At 31.3% G+C, this 20,000-nt stretch overlaps 1 protein-coding gene and 1 long non-coding RNA gene across 2 annotated transcripts in view; both read left to right on the top strand.

Annotated features, from left to right (window-relative positions):
- LOC135202816 (uncharacterized) overlaps positions 1 to 15,646 on the top strand; it is a gene marked incomplete in the record, with an annotated part of 211,309 nt that extends 195,663 nt beyond the window's left edge. The window contains 7 exon segments of the mRNA XM_064232276.1: positions 933 to 1,089; positions 4,931 to 5,063; positions 6,417 to 6,567; positions 7,763 to 7,832; positions 13,022 to 13,198; positions 13,902 to 13,986; positions 15,567 to 15,646. Coding sequence (XP_064088346.1) covers positions 933 to 1,089; positions 4,931 to 5,063; positions 6,417 to 6,567; positions 7,763 to 7,832; positions 13,022 to 13,198; positions 13,902 to 13,986; positions 15,567 to 15,646 — 853 coding nt within the window.
- Positions 15,647 to 16,321: 675 nt separating this feature from the next.
- The window catches only part of LOC135203067 (uncharacterized), a 4,241-nt gene continuing 562 nt past the window's right edge, over positions 16,322 to 20,000 (top strand). The window contains exons 1-2 of the long non-coding RNA XR_010311853.1: positions 16,322 to 16,455; positions 17,123 to 20,000. The exon at positions 17,123 to 20,000 is cut by the window's right edge and continues 562 nt beyond it. This is a non-coding gene — a long non-coding RNA (uncharacterized LOC135203067). The remainder of the gene's footprint in view (positions 16,456 to 17,122) is intronic.

The raw sequence follows: 20,000 nt of genomic DNA on the forward strand, positions 1-20,000 counted from the left end.
TGCGAAATCTGAAAAAGGTTGCAAAACTCTATATATAACATTTTATACAGTCAAAGAGGGGATATATGCGTTTTTAAAAGTAGTAACATACAATAATATATATATATATATATATATATATATATATATATATATATATATATATATATATTATGCAACAGATATCTCTTCAAAAAAGAAACAATGATTCCTTTTACAACAAAAGGAGGAAACTGCATCTCCAAAAAAATATCTGGTGCTTAAAAAAAAATTAAATAATGATAAAAAAATTATAAAAGTCATCTAATAAAAACTGCAATAAAAAAAGAGGACACATAAAATCTCTCCCCTGCTGGTGGGGGGTGACGGGTATCTCCATTTGAAATCCATTCCTCGCAGTTATTTTCCACATGAACAGATCATGCGAATTGTAATCCCCACCCTTGCTGAACGAGGCCGGCGGTGTCGAGGATGCCAGTGAATGCCAAGGGAGCATAGAGGAGAAATTGCTCCGTATTTCAGTTACATTTGCAACCTTTAGATCCGATGCCGTGTTGTGGATCGGGGGCGTTCAGGCAGGCTACGGGGTGGATGCAGAAAACTGCTCGGTTATCGTTTCTGTGTTCATTTATTTTTTTTATTTTATGTTTATTGATTCATTTATTTCGTTTTCGAAATAATAATAATAATAATAATAATAATAATAATAATAATAATAATAATAATAATAATATTGTTAAAAATAATGACAGAATTAAGCGACAAATAATAATAATAATAATAATAATAATAATAATAATAATAATAATAATAATAATAATAATAATAACGAAGCTTTTTTTCAGAAAAAGTTCTTTTTTTTATCATGCAAATAATCATGCCAACTTTTTCATGAATTACCTTATTTCCTTCCCACATAATTCTCTAATATTTTCTCCTTTGTGTTTCCCCAGGCATAATGACTTGGCGTGGAACATACGGAACTTCGTCCACAACAAGCTGGAAAAAGTGGACATGTCTCAGAACCTCTCCAACGTGGAGCCCTGGGGGAGCTCTCAGTGGTCCCACACGGACCTGGCTAGGCTGAGACATGGCAGGGTTGGAGCCCAGGTAGGGAGCTGACATGGATTAATTGATAGTTGCTATAAAATGGCGTCGCAACGTCTTTTAGGTTATTGATGCTGAGACAGAGATGTATACGGGTTATGTAAATTGCAGTTCTTAGATGTTACTATAGTCCATTCACTTAAGGTAGATTCTTGTGCCTACGAGACATTTGTTTGGCGGCCTCTGATTGGCTGGTACTGGGAGGTAGGCCGCTCGCGCAGCAGTCTCATTATTTTCGTCTGCGGCTTAGAAAACTAGCAATATGTTTATGTTTCTTCAATAATATCACTCTTTGCGCAAGCTAGGAAAGTTTTGGTCATGCCAAAGGATTCGGTATTAATTGTACCTACAACTAAGTCATATTTTTCTGATATCAATAAGATAAAACACGAAGGAATTACAACGAGTAAAAGTGGAGAGAGAAGTATTTGATTCTGTATACCTGTCTTTACTTATCATCGGATTTTCCATCATTAATACGATCAGGATGAAATAAAACTTGCATTTTCATACAATAAAATCACCCTGAATACGCTGGTGCTTTTAGATTTTGGATGCGTGAGGTATGTGAAGAGAAAATGAAGAATATGTCTTATTATGTTGCATCGGTAAATGATTCAAGTTGACGGTATTGCCGAGAGAATATGATCTGCAAGGCGTCGTTGTGTTGGTCGTCTCAGCGAGAGATTTGAATTGCCAATTAGCGATATAAGAGGTTGCAGTTTCAACAAAATTTACCATGTTACATCATTACATTTTCTTTAATTAAATACACAGAATTCCCATTATGACTGCCGAACATTTTCAATCCAATATCATACAGTATGTCTGGACATATCTGATAGGAAAAATGATAATAATCAGATGGATGCATCTGGTAACGTTAGCCGAGATCTAGGCGGGAAGCGGGAAATTCATTCCAGCAAAGAAGTTGAACTCTGTGAACAGACTTTGCACTCTTCAACTCAGCCTAAGCTTTCATCAGGTTGTTTCAGAATATTGTTTTTAATTTTATTATATGAATATATTTTCAAGTGAAAGAGATACCAGAGACTTTTGCGTGATATGAAATAATAATCTCAGTGAAGTAATAAACAACAAAGAATTAAGGAAGATTGACTTCCTTTCAGGCTGAGTCAAGTACGGATGCAACATAAGACATATTCTTAATTTTCTCTTCACATATTACACGCATCTAAAATCTGAAGCCACCAGCGTATTCAGGGTGATTGTATTGTATGAAACCACAAGTTTTATTTTATCTTGATGACATGAATTATTAAAAATCCAATGATAAATAAAAACAGGTATAAAGAATGAAATGTTTCCTCTTCAATTTTACTCGTTGTAATTCCTTTGTGTTTTATCATATTGGTTTCAAGAAAAGATGACATAGTTGTACAATTAATACCGAATCCTTTGATATGACCAAAACTTACGTATCTTCAGCAAAGCGTGAGATTATTGAAGAAATATAAACATATTGCTATTTTTCTAAGCCACAGACAAAAATAATGAGATTGAGCGAGTGGCCTACCTCCCAGTACCAGCCAATCAGAGGCCGCCAAGCAAACGTCTCGTAGGCACAAGAATCTACCTTAAGTGAATGAACTATAGTAAGATTGGTGCACGTGTTTGTGTGTGTGCGTCAATGTGTATGTATATATATGTATATATATATATATATTTGTATATGTATAAGCATATATATATATATATATATATATATATATATATATATATATATATATGAAGAATTATTACATCACCATGATTCATATAAATTATTCGAGTTATAAATGTCCTTTAATATCTAATTCGCTCTACCTCAGAATTGATATATTTTCATATATGTAAACCGAAGGGGAATTTTTTAGTTGATAATAATTTCGTCCCCTCATGGGATTGAACCACCGTCTAGCGGACAGGAACGAAATCAGGACGACATTGACGTTAACGATTCGGCTAACAAGTGAGGCTATAAGTTTATACCGATTCTGATCTTACAAATATATAAATATATATAATATATATATCAGTTCTGAGGTAGAGCAAATTCGATATTAAAGGACATTTGTAGCTCGAATATATAATATATATATATATATATATATATATATATATATAGAAATATAAAAATATATATATATGTTATATATATGTAAATATATAACTTATATAAATATGTGGTATATACAAAAATATATATATATATAGATATATATATATATATATATATATATATATATTTTTGTATATACCACATATTTATATGTATATATTTGTATGTACATATCTATATAAGTATATATTTACATATATATATATATATATATATATATATATAATGAAGAGAGAGAGAGAGAGAGAGAGAGAGAGAGAGAGAGAGAGAGAGAGATATTTTCACATCACCGTCCGACGTCTCGTTTTCCGTGCCATAACATTATCATAGAACATCAAAACAAGTAATAATTATACCTGAGGTCTCCTCTCCTGAAATACGACCCCATCTACTTCGTGCAAGGAGAAACTAGCGGCCAGAAGATGCCTCAGGTTACATATTTAGGAGATATTAAGCAATAAGCTGTATTTGTAACATCATCTTATATGATCTCATTTGTACCCTGAGAAATATATATATATATATATATATATATATATATATATATATATATATATATATATATACATATATATATATATATATATATATATATATATATATACATACATATATATATATATATATATATATATATATATATATATTATATATAAAAGGAGCCCCTAAAAACGCCAAAATATAGAGAGAAAATACTATATTTCAGAGACTGCTGTCTCTCTCTTCATCTACCTGAAGAGAGAGACAGTAGTCTTGAAAAAATACAGTATTTTCTCTATATTTTGGCGTTTTTAGGCGCTCCTTTTATTATATATATATATATATATATATATATATATATATATATGTGTGTGTGTGTGTGTGTGTGTGTGTGTGTGTATCTATGTATATAATAAATATATATATATAATATATATATATATATATATATATATATATATATATATATCTATGTCATGTCTAAGTAAATGCTTTTGTTGGACATATTAGATTTCTAGGTGGCTGCTGTTCACTTACTTTCAAAATCCATTTCTGAATTTTGTTCACTTTTACTTTCACTTTTGTTCTTCTTTGTCTCTTTCCCTCGTTCGTAACTGTAACCTTTTGTATCCACCTCTGAATCTAATTTTTAAAAACTTTTTCTTTGTTTTCACTTTTCTCACTCGATATCATTCTCTTGTGTAAGTCTCTCATTCAATTATTTTATCTAATCATTCATCTGTTTGTTGATTTATTTTTTTTATTTTTCAATAACTGATTTCTTATTTCAGTATTACCCGTTTACTCCTTTCTTTGGAAGCTTAAATTTCAAGTCAGTGGCCCCTATATGAATAAGGTTCTGTCTTCTGAGTAATAATAATAATAATAATAATAATAATAATAATAATAATAATAAAATAATAATAATAATAATAATAATAATAATATAATAATAATAATGCAAGGAACTTTTTTTTCTCCTCTGTTTTCTAGTTCTTGCAGTCATCTTCATTTCATTATTCTACTCTTGTCTTTGTCCAAAGTGAATAGGGCTCTACCTTCTAAATAATAATAATAATAATAATAATAATAATAATAATAATAATAATAATAATAATAATAATGCAAGAATATATTTCTTCTTGCATCTTTTCTATTATTTTAGTTATCTTTATTCTTATTCTACCCGTGTCTTTGTGATTAATTCTTTTATTGTACTATTTCTTTTATTTGTACCTTCAGTTCTGGGCAGCATACGTACCTTGCGGAGCTCAATACCTCAACGCTGCGCATGTCACGTTGGAACAGATCGACGTCATCAAACGTATGATTGCCAGATACCCCAAGCATCTTGGTTATGCTCAATCACATGCAAGTAAGTCGGAGGCTTCTTCACCTTAAATACAATTTCATATGAAGATTACCAACAACCTTTAAACAGTAATAAACAGAAAAAATGCCTTTGGCCTCTATATCAAAAGACCGTGAGATTTGTAACGAGTGTAAATTCATATTCATGGCCAGATACAGGTATAGTAGATTCACATTAACCGTGCATTTGACGTCTAGGCCAGTCCCTTACGACGCTCCTGATTGGCTGTTGATAAGCCAATCACAGAGCTGGAAACTCTCAGTCTCTCTCTCTAGAGTTCACATAGGCAGGATGTACGTTCCAACTTTCCTAAGGGATACGGCTTTCAGGAGAGGTGGAACATGCATCCTGCCTCTGTGAACTCTCTCGAGAGAGACTGAGAGTTTCCAGCCCTGTGATTGGCTTATTAACAGCCAATCAGGAGCGTCGTAAGGGACTGGCCTAGACGTCAAATGCGCGGTTGATGTGAATCTATCATAGCTACCTTTAGGTCCATAATCATAGGTAACGCTTCAATTCCTTCACCTACTCGTCGTCAACTCCTTTGATTTAAATCAGAATGAATAAACAGTATTGATAAAATCTTATGATTAAAAAAAATATTCTTAGACGTGTGATCTCATCAGTAATTACATTTAAACTAATAAAATAACAGTCAAACAAGAGGTAGGGATTTACAATTTCTGCTAATCATAGTAATTTAAAAACGTTCAAATTACCTTTAAAGTTTTCCACATTAACAGTAAAATAGTGTCATAGATACATTTCGGAAACATTTCACATACATATCACAAATATGTTGGAAACAAGTAAACGACTGTAAGTGGAAGCTGTTGACTAACAATGCCTGATAATCGTAAGAAGCACTGCTTAGAACTATCACTAGGTCGTCAACATGTATTCACCATGTTTGAGATGTGTTTATGACAGGTTGCTGCCATGTGGATAATCACACGATGCACTGTTTGGGACTATCACCAAGTTGTCGACATGTATTCAACATGTCTGAGATGTGTTTATAAATTTTGTCGACATGAGGATAATCATGCAAAGCATTGTTAGAACTACCAACATGTTTGAGATGTGTTTATGACAACTTGTCGACATGTGGATATCACACAAAGCACTTTAAAACTACCACTAAGTTGTAGACATGTATTCAACATGCTTGACATGTGTTTATGAGAAGTCGGCATGTGGATCATAACAAAAAAACCTGTTTAGAACTACCACTAAGTCGTCAACATGTATTCAACCTGTTTGAGATGTGTATGCAACAAGCTGTCAACATGTTTCTGAGATGTTCCAGTGTAAACCCCCAAGACTTATTTTTTCTGACCTTTTCTTCCCTTTCAGGCTTGATGGAGGTGTTCAACTCCGGAAGGATAGCCAGCCTTTTGGGCGTGGAAGGTGGGCACCTGATGGGCGCCAGTCTGTCAGTTCTCAGGATGTACTATGACCTGGGCATCCGTTACCTCACCCTTACCCACACCTGCAACACACCCTGGTAACTATTCTCTGATTGTGCATGAATAACCTGAATGACCTAATAGCACAATAGGACCATGATGGGGGTATTAAGTTCAAATTGTCACTGCCCAACTCCCTGTTCATAACCAAAATAGTATAATAAATACATAAATTCCTGTCCTGACGAACAGAACCACTGAATAGAATATACATAACATATATATATATATATGATATATATATATATATATATATATATTATTATATAATATTCCTTTCGGTGTTTCTGCTCAATAAAAAACATGCAAATATGATATATATATATATATATATATATATATTATACTATTTTTGTATATATATAATATTTTTATATATGTATATATATATATATATATATCTATCATATATATATATATATATCTATATATATAGATATATATATATATATATATATATATATATATATATATATATATATATATCTATATAGATATATATATATATATATATATATATATATGATATATATATATATATATATATCTATATATATTTATATACTATATATATATATATATATATATATATATATATATATATATATATATATAGATATATATATATATATATATATATATCTATATATATATATATATACTATATATATATATATATATATATAATGTGTTTAGGTGTGTATAAGTGCTTAAGTGAAAATCTCCATACATTTATTTGTCGATCTCTTCGAAGCGTACAAATAAAATTTAGAATACAAACACACATTGCAATTTTTCTCTCTTATTTAATAACTGTAATTACTTTTCAAACTCCGTATTCCAGCGATTTCTTTCAAAATAACAGATCTAATTTGCATAGAGATTTACGTTTCCGTATTGCAATATATTTTTTAAAGTTTATATGCCACAAAATTTATTTGCTTTTCAAACACCCTAATCTAGCGATTTCATTGCAATGGAATATAAATTACATAGAGAATTAAATAGAGAATTACATTTCCGTATTGCATTAATTTTTTTTATAGTCAACATGCCACAATCATTTTTCTTTACTTTTCAAACTCCACAATCCAGCGATTTCTTTCAAAACGACGGAATCTAATTTGTATAGAGATTTATATATACATTTCCGTATTGCATTGACGTTTTTGGTGAATAAGACCCAGGTGGAGGAATGAATGCCTTGACTGATCGATTTCGGGTTGTTGGCAGGGCAGACTCCTCGCTGGCTGACTCGCCCGGCCATCAGGCGGAAAACTTCGGTCTCAATGACTTTGGTGCTGTGAGTATTTGTTTTCTTCTATTTTCTTCTTATTATTCTTTCTCTCTGCTTTCTCTTTTTTCATTTTTTTTTGCTTTTGTTTTCGTCCTTGCTTTGGGTGGAGTTTTTTTTTTTGCTTTTTCTTTTCCTTCTTGTTTTGAGTGAAAGTTTTTTTTCTTCTGGCTATGAGCGGAAGCATTTTTTTGCTTTCTCTTTTCCTTCTGGATTTGAGTGAAAGTTTTTTTCCTCCTTTCTTTGAACGGTTTTTTGTTTTGTTTTTATTTTCCTTCTTGCTGAGTGAAAGACTTTTTTTCCTTCTTGCTTTGACCGGAAGTGTTTTGTTTTTTGGTTTCTCTTTTCCTTCTTGCTTTGATTTAAAGTTTTTTTCCTTCTTGCTTTGAGCGTTTTTTTTTTATTTTCCTTCTTTCTGAGTGAAAGTTTTTTTCCTCCTTGCTTTGAGCGGAAGTTTTTTTTTGCTTTTTCATTTCCTTCTTGCTTACGGTGGAAGTTTATTTTGCTTTTCTTTTCCTTCTTGCTTTGAGCGGAAGTTTTTTTCTTTCTTTCTCTTTCCCTTCTTGCTTTGAATGGAAGTTTTTTCTGCTTTCTTTTTTCCTTCTTACTTTGAGCGGTTTTTTGTTTTGCTTTCTCTTTTCCTTCTTGCTTTGAGTGGAAGTTTTTTTCGTTTCTCATTCTCTTTTCCTTCTTGCATTAAGCGGAAGTTTTTTTTTTGCTTTCTCTTTTCCTTCTTGCTTTGAATGGTAGTTAGTCTTTTTCTATCCCGTTTCCATTCTGGATGTTCTTTTTTGGTTTGGTTTCCCTTTTTCTAAGAAAAAAATTCCTTTTTAATCATCTCCTTTATAAAACTTTTACTGTATATTTTGTATTGCATAAGTGCTTTCCCTCTTTCCTCGTTTTCAAGAATAATTACAGTTCACCACTTCCTCCTCCTCTACCCCCTCCTCCTCGTCCTCCTACTACCCCTCCTCCTCCTCCTTCCCCTTCTCCTCCGCCTACCCTCCTGCTCCTTCTCCTCCTCTTCCTCCTACCCTCCTCCTCCTCCGCTTACCCTCCTCCTCCTCCGCCTACCCTCCTGCTCCTTCTCCTCCTCTTCCTCCTACCCTCCTCCTCCTCCTAATCTTACCCTCCTGCTCCTTCTCCTCCTCTTCCTCCTACCCTCCTCCTCCTCCTAATCTTACCCTCCTCCTACCCTCCCCTCCTCCTCCTCCTCCTTCTCTTCATCCTACCCTCCTCCTTCTCCTCCTCCTCTTCTTCCCCTTTAATATATCTTCCTCAGCCTGACCGCACAGGAACTCTGCGCAAGTTCTTTGGAAGAGGAAAAAGTTCGTTTTTTTTCTTTTTTATTCCACATGACCTGCTTTCAGACCTGAATTATCTCGAGATAATAAACTTATTCCTCTTCAGCCAAATGCGAGTTTCTCTCACTTCAGACTTTGCTGAGAGAGAGAGAGAGAGAGAGAGAGAGAGAGAGAGAGAGAGAGAGAGAGAGTTTTGCAAACTTCAAAGATAAGCAGATACCTTCTTTTTCTCTTGTTTCTTATAGTTTTCTTTATTTAGATGATTTTACCAAACACCAATAAGCACACACACACACACACGTATATATCATATATATATATATATATATATATATATATATATATATATATATATATATATATATACATACATATATATCATATATATATATATATATATATATATATATATATATATATATATATACACACATATATATATGTTATATATATATATTATATATATATATACACATATATATATGCATATATATATATATATATATATATATATATATATATATTATACATACATATATACATATATATATATATATATATATATAGATATATATATATATATATACATATATATCATCATATATAATAATATATATATATATATATATATATATATATATATATATATATATATATATATATATATATATATATATATAATATGTTTATAATGTTGTGTACATGACATGTGTGTGAAAGAAGTGACTTGAACAAGTCATTTCATCTAATTAATCAAGACATTCAAAGTGACAGTAATGATAAATGCAAATACATAAGATATGCAGCTGAAACAAAAAACCGCTGAGCCAACTCCCCTTTACGCAAGTGAAGTGTTAATGTTGATATGTGAGAGTCAACGACATGAGCTGGGTGTGTAAAAAATTTTCAGTAAGAAATATATGAAAGAAGATCGATATTGAAATGCAACAAAAAACTTAACTACCCAAAAAGATGATTAAAGTAGGAAGGAGAAACAAACGTTTTTTTTTTTCCTGGCCAAACGAAGAAGAGGAAGAAGTTCATTTCATTAGGCCTATGATGGAAATGAATGGACCGAGACTCTTATCAATGAGGAAGGAATCCACCTGTCTTCATTAAACCAGACGTTATGGGAATTTTTCTTCCTTAAGAATATTGCAGGAGTAATGAAAGTCTGTTCGTTCGTATTCCCGAAGCTGTCGGGAGGAGAGTAATGAAGGGTATGTGTGTGTATGTATGTATGTATAAACATGTTATATGTATTATGTATGTATACTTGTACATACATATAAAAAAATATATATGAATTCTTATCACACCACCATTATATTTTATATACAAAATACATTAAGCTGCAAATGTCTTTTAATATTTAATATCCAATCCGTTTGGTATTATTTTCAAAGGATATTAAACGAAATTTGTAGATTATGGCGATTATGCTGTGAATATATACATATATATATATATATATATATATTATATATATATATGCATCTATATATAATATATATGCATATATATTACATACAATAAAACATATATATATATAGATATATAAATAATTATATTAATATATATGTAAATACATATACATATATATATATATGCATATTATATACATACTAAATAACTATTATATAGAATATTATATATTATATATTATATATTATTATTACAATCATCATATCATGGTATCATATAACATATATTAGATACATATATATATATATATATATATTATATTATTGCGTTATAGTATACATATATCCATCTATATATATATATATATAAATATATAATACATATAAATTATATATATATAATATATTATAATATATATTATATGCATATATATACATACATACATAATATTATATATATATATATATATATATATATTAGAATATATACATATATGTATACATATACATTATATATATATGCACATATTATATACATCATACATACAGATATATATATATATATATAGAGATATATATCATATATATACATACTATATGTATACTATGCATATATATGATATATACATATATATATATATCAGATATATAATATATGCGTTATATATATACATATATACATATATTATTATATTAAAATATATATACATATAATATATATATATATATATATATAGATATATATGATATATATATATATATTTTATACATATACATATATATACATATATATATGCGTTATATATATAATCATATACATATAATATATATATATATATATATATAATATATTTTATACATATACATATATATATTTTTTAATAATTAAAATTAATTGTATAAAAATTTTATATATATATTATTATATATATATATATCACCACCTTACTGAACAATGGAAACTGTTAAACTTGAACCTAACACATATAAGGTGACATCATTATAAAGTACCTATAGAAAACTAAAAAAAATTAAATTGTAAAAAAAGTTTTATAATATAATAGAAAATTCATCACCGTCAATGGATTGTCTTGTTGTAGTCTCTATAGATACCCCATTTCGTATGTTTTGTGTATGTGTGTGTGCGTGTACGAGAGAGAGAGAGAGAGAGAGAGGAGAGAGAGAGAGAGAGAGAATCCGTTCGTACTGCAAAAATATATATCGAAACAGACCTTTCAAAATCGGAGGACAGAGAGAGAGAGAGAGAGAGAGAGAGAGAGAGAGAGAGAGAGAGAATACGTTTCTATTGCAAAAAAAATCGGAACCGACCTTTCAAAATTGCAGGATACAAGACATAGAGAGAGAGAGAGAGAGAGAGAGAGAGAGAGAGAGAGAGAGAGAGAGAGACTCCTTTTTTCTTCGCGAAATAAACGTTTTATTTCACGTCAAAGAAATACGAGACGTTTCGTGCTTGCATTGCATTACGAGAAGGTAAAATAAAAAAAAAAATTGAGCAAAAACATCTGTAAACGTTATCTTAGCCTTCGTTAAAGCGCATTTTCTGAACGTTTTTTCCACAATGGCTCTTTCTTCACGGAGCTGGTTACCCCCACAGAAGTGAGCTAGGCAATGATCTGCTGAAATTTGAGTTTAAGGATGAAGTGTTTGGGGTAATGTATGTATGTTTGCATGTATGTAGCATGTATTTATATGGTATATACATATATATAAAAGTATATATAAATATATTTATATATATACTATATATATATACATATATATATATATATATATATATACAGAGAGAGCGAGAGAGAGAGAGGAGAGAGAGAGAGAGAGAGAGAGAGAGAGAGAGAGATCCTCTTAATGATTTCCTATATTTTCAAAAGTTTATCCTAAACATCAATGTTGTTGTTTTCAAATACAGGCTGTATGCATTAGAATTGGAAGCAGATACTTTGACTTATAAATTCAGATGAGGCTTTTTTATTTACTTACAAATCTCTCACTCTCTCTCTCTCTCTCTCATTTTTTAAACAACATAGTTATTATTATTAACAACAATAATAAAAAATAATATTAACAATATACGAAGATTCTTCTTCTTCTTCTTCTTATTATTATTATTGTTGTTGTTGTTGTTATTACTATCATTATTGCAAACCTATTATCACCAACAGCAACATAGAAATCACATTAAAAAAGAAAAAAAAAGACACCTATTTAACAACAATAAACAAAAATAACTCCTTCACAAAAAGCTATAAATAAATAAATAAGTAAATAAAAAATCCTTCACGTATCCTACAATAAATAAAAATGAATGAAAATATTATGTGTATCCTACAATAGATAAATAAATTTTAAAAATCCTTCGCGTATCCTATAATAGATAAAAATGAACTTAAAAATCCTTCGCATATCCTACAAGATAAAAATAAAAGAAAGAAATCCTTCGCGTATCCTACAGAAAGTTGTCCTGGAGATGAACCGCCTGGGGATGCTGGTGGACCTGTCCCACGTGTCCCAGCAGACGATGCGAGATGCCCTGGCTGTGTCGAGGGCGCCCGTCATCTTCTCACACTCTTCCGCCCACGCCCTCTGTCACCACTCGCGCAACGTGCCCGACGATGTCCTCAAACAAGTGGTAAGGCCGCCCACCCCCCACTCCAAAACTCCCTTAGGGAGGATATGTGTACTATGCGTGTATCTATCTATATACATATGTATATATATATATATATATATATATATTATATATATATATATATATATATATATATATATATATATATATATATATATGTATATATATATATATATATAAATGTAATATTTATCATTTCGTGTGCAAAATAAATCCGTATTTCTAATAGCAAGTTCTACGTTTATTTTTTGTATTTGCTTTGTTTCAGTACTTGCTAAAAATTGATAAAAATAAGTATAGTGTCTATTTCATTATTTTATTATCTTTAATCTGTCTTTTCCTTGACCTTCGTCTCATGTGTTTTTTTTACAGTTATATTAACAAACGTTCACCGTTTTTATTTATACTCGTGTTATGCCAATGCTGATGATTATGAATTTTCTTAAATGTAATATTTTAATCTATTTTCCAAATCTTTGTGTTTTATAGTTTTACAAATCTATTATCATATGTTTACCATTTTTATTCATAATCATGTTATGTCTGACGATATTAATTATTATAAGTCAATTCATCTTTTTTTACATTTTAATTAATATCTTATAATACATTGTCATTCATTTTCCTGTCATGTCCAGTAGTGGGGATTATAAATAAATTTTATGTATTATTTTAATATTCTATTTTTTTTTGTCTTCCGCAGCACTTAAATGGTGGGATAGTGATGGTCAGCTTCTATAACTACTTTCTAACTTGCAATGAATCCGCCACCGTCCACGATGTCGTTCGTAAGTAGCTGTTAAGTAGTTATTTATAAGTAATGACTGCCCCAAGTATCTGCATTTTTCACATTCATTTTTTTCCTTATTTTGTATATATATTTTTTTGTCTTCCTTTCTTATGGATTTATTCTATATTTTTTCTTTTATTTTTCAGTGAAAGTTTAGGCTGAATGTGAAGCTTCGAGAACTGGGCTTTATATAAATAAATAAATATATATATATATATATATATATATATATATATTATATATATATATACACACACACACACACACATATATATATATATATATATATATATATATATAATATATATATATATATATATATATATATGTATATATATATATATATATATATATATATATATAACCCAGTTCTCGTAGCGCCCCATTCAACCTAACCTTGCACTGATGAAAAAAAAATACAAGAAAGAGAGAAAGAAAAATAATTAATGATAAAATGACATAAGACATAATTATATATGTATATTATGTATGTAGTATATATATAATTTACCCATTAACAACAACTATTACTTATAACAATCATACCAAAAAACAATGCATCAGTCATTTGAAATGCCAATCAGACATCTCTATTATAACATAATTACGTCATATCAGACATTTCGTTTCTAAAAAAAATCCTTTTAATCTCCAATCAAATGGTGAAATCCTGATATACAATTTCTAATGATTTTGATATAAAGAATAATCAAGTTAATTATGGTCGAGCATCACTGCGGGTAATTATTCATAAACAATATTTATTTTCAATAGTGATAGGATATAATTATCAATTATTTTTAGTTTTATGAGGATTGCGTCACAAAAAGAAACTAATCGTGTCTTAATTTACGTATAGTGAATAATATTTCATCCTTTATTTGAGGCAGATTTATAGCTTTCTTCTTTGAGACAAGTTTACTTCTGAAAACATCCTTTGAATCATATCTTTGATTTGAAGATAGCCCTCTTAATCTTAGTCACTGATAAGAAGAAAATAATTGCTATTTTACTTCTGAAAACTTTATATCTTAATATCTTTTAAGATAGCTATCTTTATCTTTGTCACTGATAAGACAAAAATAATTTTAATTTGATTTTTGAAAGCTTTATTATCTTTGTCAATGATAATATCTTTTAAGATAGCTATCTTTATTTTTTTCACTGATAAGACAAAAATAATCTTAATTTGATCTTTGAAAGCTTTATTATCTTAATATCTTTTAAGAGAGCAATCTTTATCTTTGGCACTATGAAGACAAAAATGATTGTCATTGTATTTCTGAAAAATTTATTATCCTAATGTCTTTTTAAGATAGCTATCTTTATCTTTTTCACTTATAAGACCAAAATAATTATCATTGTATTTCTGAAAACTTTATCATCTTAGTATCTTTAAAGAAGGCTATCTTTATCTATGTCACTGATAAGAAAATAATTCGTCCGTCTCAATTCAAATTTCGATTATAAATGATTCTGTAGATTTATCTCTGTAAATATCCAAACAAATTCAGAAATGAATCCCATATTTATTTAATATACAAATCATAATTGTTTATTTTCTTCTTCTCGTTTCAGGTCATATCAACCATATCAGGGAGGTGGCGGGTCTTGATCACGTCGGGGTTGGGGCCGATTTCGACGGAATCAACAAGTAAGTTTTTATCTCTCTCTCTCTCTCTTTCTCTCTCTCTGGCAAGAGCCACTATACAGAATTACTTCTATTCATGGCTTCGTTTTCTGTTGCTGACGTTCACTTTGTCAACATTTCCTCTCTCTCTCTCTCTCACTGTGGTCTGAGCCAGTGTATTTAATTACTTTAATTTATTCTTGACTATGTTCACTGTTGCTGACGTTCTCTTGATCTACAGTCCCCCCTTTTCCCCCCACCCGCTCGTCTGAGTCACTATATACAACTGTTCTTAAGTATTCTTTGATATATATATCCATATATCCAGTGCTGCTGAGTTCTCTCTCTCTCTCTCTCTTTGAAATAGTTAAAGCGTCACTTGAAAACGCCTAGATTCCATTTCTATGAAAAGCAATTAAAACCAAACGTCCATTCAACCACAATAATATCACTGTCAATATTTATGAATATCTAATGTTATATTCAGTTTCACAAGTTTGCAAAACACGCTTCCCATGATTTTATTAATAAGAATTTTTTAATAAGAAGTCTACATTTCCATGCTCAACAAATATACATCTGCAACTGTAAACGACAAAATAAATCCTTGCTGAATGTCAGGATCCTATCGATAACATGTAACAGTCAACGTGATTTCACGATCAGTCACTAAAAGGAATATTCTCCTGTTCTCCATAGGACGCCGTAGGACTCGAGGACGTGAGCAAGTATCCTCAGCTTCTGGCGGAAGTACTGAAGGATCCCAGATGGAGTGAGGAGGATGTGGCTAAGCTGGCAGGAGGGAACTTCCTCAGAGTCCTACGAAGAGCTGAGCAGGTGAGGAGGAGGAGGAGGAGGAGGAGGAGAAACCGAGTATTTTTCTTTGTGGGAAATCTCACAGCTTTCCAGTTCCAGGGTTATCATAGATTTCCAGTTCCAGGGTTATCACGGATTTCCAGTTCTAGAGTCATAATGGATTTCCAGTTTTAGAGTCATCACGAATTTCCAGTTCAATAGTCATCAATCACAGATTTCCAGTTTTAGAGTTATAGATTTCTAGTTTCTGGTGCTATTACAGCTTTCCAGTTCAACAGTCATCACAGACTTCCATTTCGAGTTCCAGATTAATCACATCTTTCCAGGTCAACAGTCATCACAGACTTCCAGTTCAAGTTCCAGATTAATCACGGCAGTTTTCCAGTTCAACAGTCATCACAGACTTCCAGTTCAAATTCCAGATTAATCACAGATTTCCAGGTCAACAGTCGTCAAAGACATCCATTTCAAGTTCCAGGTTAATTACAGCGCTCCAGGTCAACAGTCATTAGAGACTTCCAGTTCCATGGTCATCGTACTTTTCCAGTAGTAGAGTTACCACAGTTTTCCAGTTCCAGATTTATTTCCAGTACCCTCCAGGCACCTTCGATGTTATCCAGTTACCTACAAAGATACCCAACATTGCAGACCATTCAGTAACGAGTCGCTCTCCTCGGTTCCCGAACAGGTTCGAGACGAGTTGAGCTCGACGCAGCCGTACGAGGACCACATTCACCCCGACAACCTGGCGGGCAGAAGATCCTGCTGGTGGACGTGACGCCTCCCCTGCCTTAGGACATGTTGCCCTCTGTTGTTCCTTCTCACTCTCGTCCTGGCTCAAGTTCATCGGCTCCTCAAGGACAATCGAAACTGAGAGATTCGAAAAATAAAATAATAATAATAACCCACAAAAACAAGACGACCAGACTCTTACGTCGAAATTTTCAGAAATCGTTTTCAACTGTTCAACTGCACAAGAGTGAGAGGAACGTCGAGTTGATTTACTATCCCGTTGGAAAAAAGCAAACACGAGTTGATTTGTTATCCCGTTGGAAAATCACAAACTTGAGTTGATTTGCTATCCCGCTGGAAAAAAGCAAACATGAGTTGTATTGCTATATCGTTGGAAAAAACCAAACTTTAGATCCTAACAAATGCAGAGTCTATTCGGTTCAGAAAGAGGACCAGGAATTTTTAGCTGTATATATATATCTCAAAGGATTTTTCTTAAACGAAACGGCTATGGAGGCCTATTTTGCATGGAACCACCTCCACTCTGTTAACTCCACAATGAGGCCCAAAAGATTTGTGTACATAGAAATAGACTTAAACTGTCTCTCTCTTTTCGTCTTCAAGAAATATGTTTTGCTACGAGGTTTTTTGTGTGGATAAAACGATTAGAAGAAGTACTAGGTGGAACCTAAAGACACTACGATAAAGAGAGAGAGATAGACCAAAAAGGAAAGAAGAAGGAGTATTGCTTTTTGTTTTTTTTTATCCCTTCCCGTACCTGAACTAGTCTCATGGGTGAGGTGCTTCTTGCAATGACCATTCCAGAACAGGTTTTCTTTCTTTTATTTGATTTATAACCCTAACCCTAACAGACCCAAGCGAAAGACCAGAGGAATCATAATTTATATTAATAAAAGAAAGAACACAAACTACAATACAAACTTCAGAAAAGATAGAAAAAAAAGACTAAGCACCTTTAAGCTCTGAGGGATAATAACAATATAATCACATTTGAGACTGTCGAATAAAAAAAATGTTCGACTTACGTTAAGCAGTGATGACTGTGTTTATTTATTTATTTTTTTTTTGTGAATATAAATGAAAGAACGAACTCTAAAGAAGTTTAAAAAAAATATATAAAGAATAATGAGAGAAAAAAAAACAAGAAAGTTCTATAGAGGGAGAGAGAGAGCGAGAGAAGGACAGATAGAAAGTGAGGTTATTGAATCAGTACAAAACTTCAGCAGAATAAAAAAAATGAATTTCTTCGTCTCGATGTTTAGACCCGTCGCGGACGTTTAGGTATATAAATAAATAAATAAATAAATAAATAAATATAAATAAATAAATAAATATATATATATATATATGCCTCGTATATAAAGCTCCTCTGTGAGTGGACTGTATTCGTCATTGTATGACTTGTGATATATATATATTAAAAAAAGTGGTTCATTACCGTCTTTTTTAAGAGGCCATGTTAGTTATGCACATTATTTTTTCATTCAGTCGGATCCTCGAGAATTCAGCCGATCTTGATTTCCAGTGGAACTCGACGTCGTCGAAATCATATGTATTCCAAAGGCTAAGGAAAACGAAGTCTACTTGGCATATCCCAGAGATATGAGTGCAAACAAAAATATATATATATATATAAAAGTGAAATATTTATTCAGCTCAGGTGAACAGCAGAAGTGTTTATATTATATATATATATCGTTCCTAAGAGACCTTCAAGTGTTATATATATATACACAAACACAGACAGAGAGCGACGAGAGAAAGCGAGAGAGAAAGAGAGAGAGAAAGTTTTACTAGTCGTGTTTTTAGACGTGAATTCTATATAGAAAATATAAAAAAACTATTGTATAGATTTTATAAAAAAGGACACAAGCTGTAATATATAGATATATATATCGCTCTCATCAGACGGTGTTGGACATCTCTATGACTTAGGTGGATATCACGATAGTACGCTGTTCGTAGCAATATTGACGTGACGTCATTTGTAAGAAGTCGTAGAAGCCGACGGCGACGACGACGATGATATTCCTTGACATACTTTTATACCGAAGATATGTGTCGGCGTGTGTGGTATCGTTTCGTGCGTGTGTATGTGCGTGTACGCGTCGTGTGAACCTGCGTGCCGTTAGAGTGTACATACGTAACTTGATCTTTGGTAGACACCGCAGACAATCTCTTTATTAAAGATATAAAAAAAGGCTTTTTTGATAATATTAGAATGTACTACTACGTGTTCACCTTCGTCATTCCCGGTCGGTGAGATATAGTTTCTTAATCGACTTTTTATATTTTTTTCTCTCATTCGGTACATTTTCTGTGTTAGGGGAATGAAATGATGAAACTACGCCTCCTCAACTCTTTTTTTTTTTTTTTTTTTTTTTAAGGGGGTGAGGGTGGGGGTCTGGCGCCCACGGGTGGTCGCCTTGGTTTGAAAAAGTTCATTCGTTCACAATCTCGTTCCGACGACTGGCCTGATCGTCTAGTTTACTCACACAGGGGGACTTAGCATTTCTTATATACCGGAACCTCACCATTTTTACCTTCAAATGATCCACAGGGTTGTAATCATCTCTATAATTCTATATATTTTTATTTGCCTGGTCTTTTTTTTTATAAACCCTTTTCATCTATAGTTTTCGACGTCTATATCTTTCTTCTTCTTGACGGTGGTGTGTGAGTGAGAATGAATGATCTAATTATGATGACTGTCATTATATGTATGTATGTATATATATACACATATACAAGTATATATATTTATGTATATACAAATGCATAAGTATGTATGTATGTGCTGGAAATTATAAAAA

This window comes from Macrobrachium nipponense, chromosome 33 (genome assembly GCF_015104395.2).
Source record: "Macrobrachium nipponense isolate FS-2020 chromosome 33, ASM1510439v2, whole genome shotgun sequence".
Lineage (NCBI taxonomy): Eukaryota > Metazoa > Arthropoda > Malacostraca > Decapoda > Palaemonidae > Macrobrachium > Macrobrachium nipponense.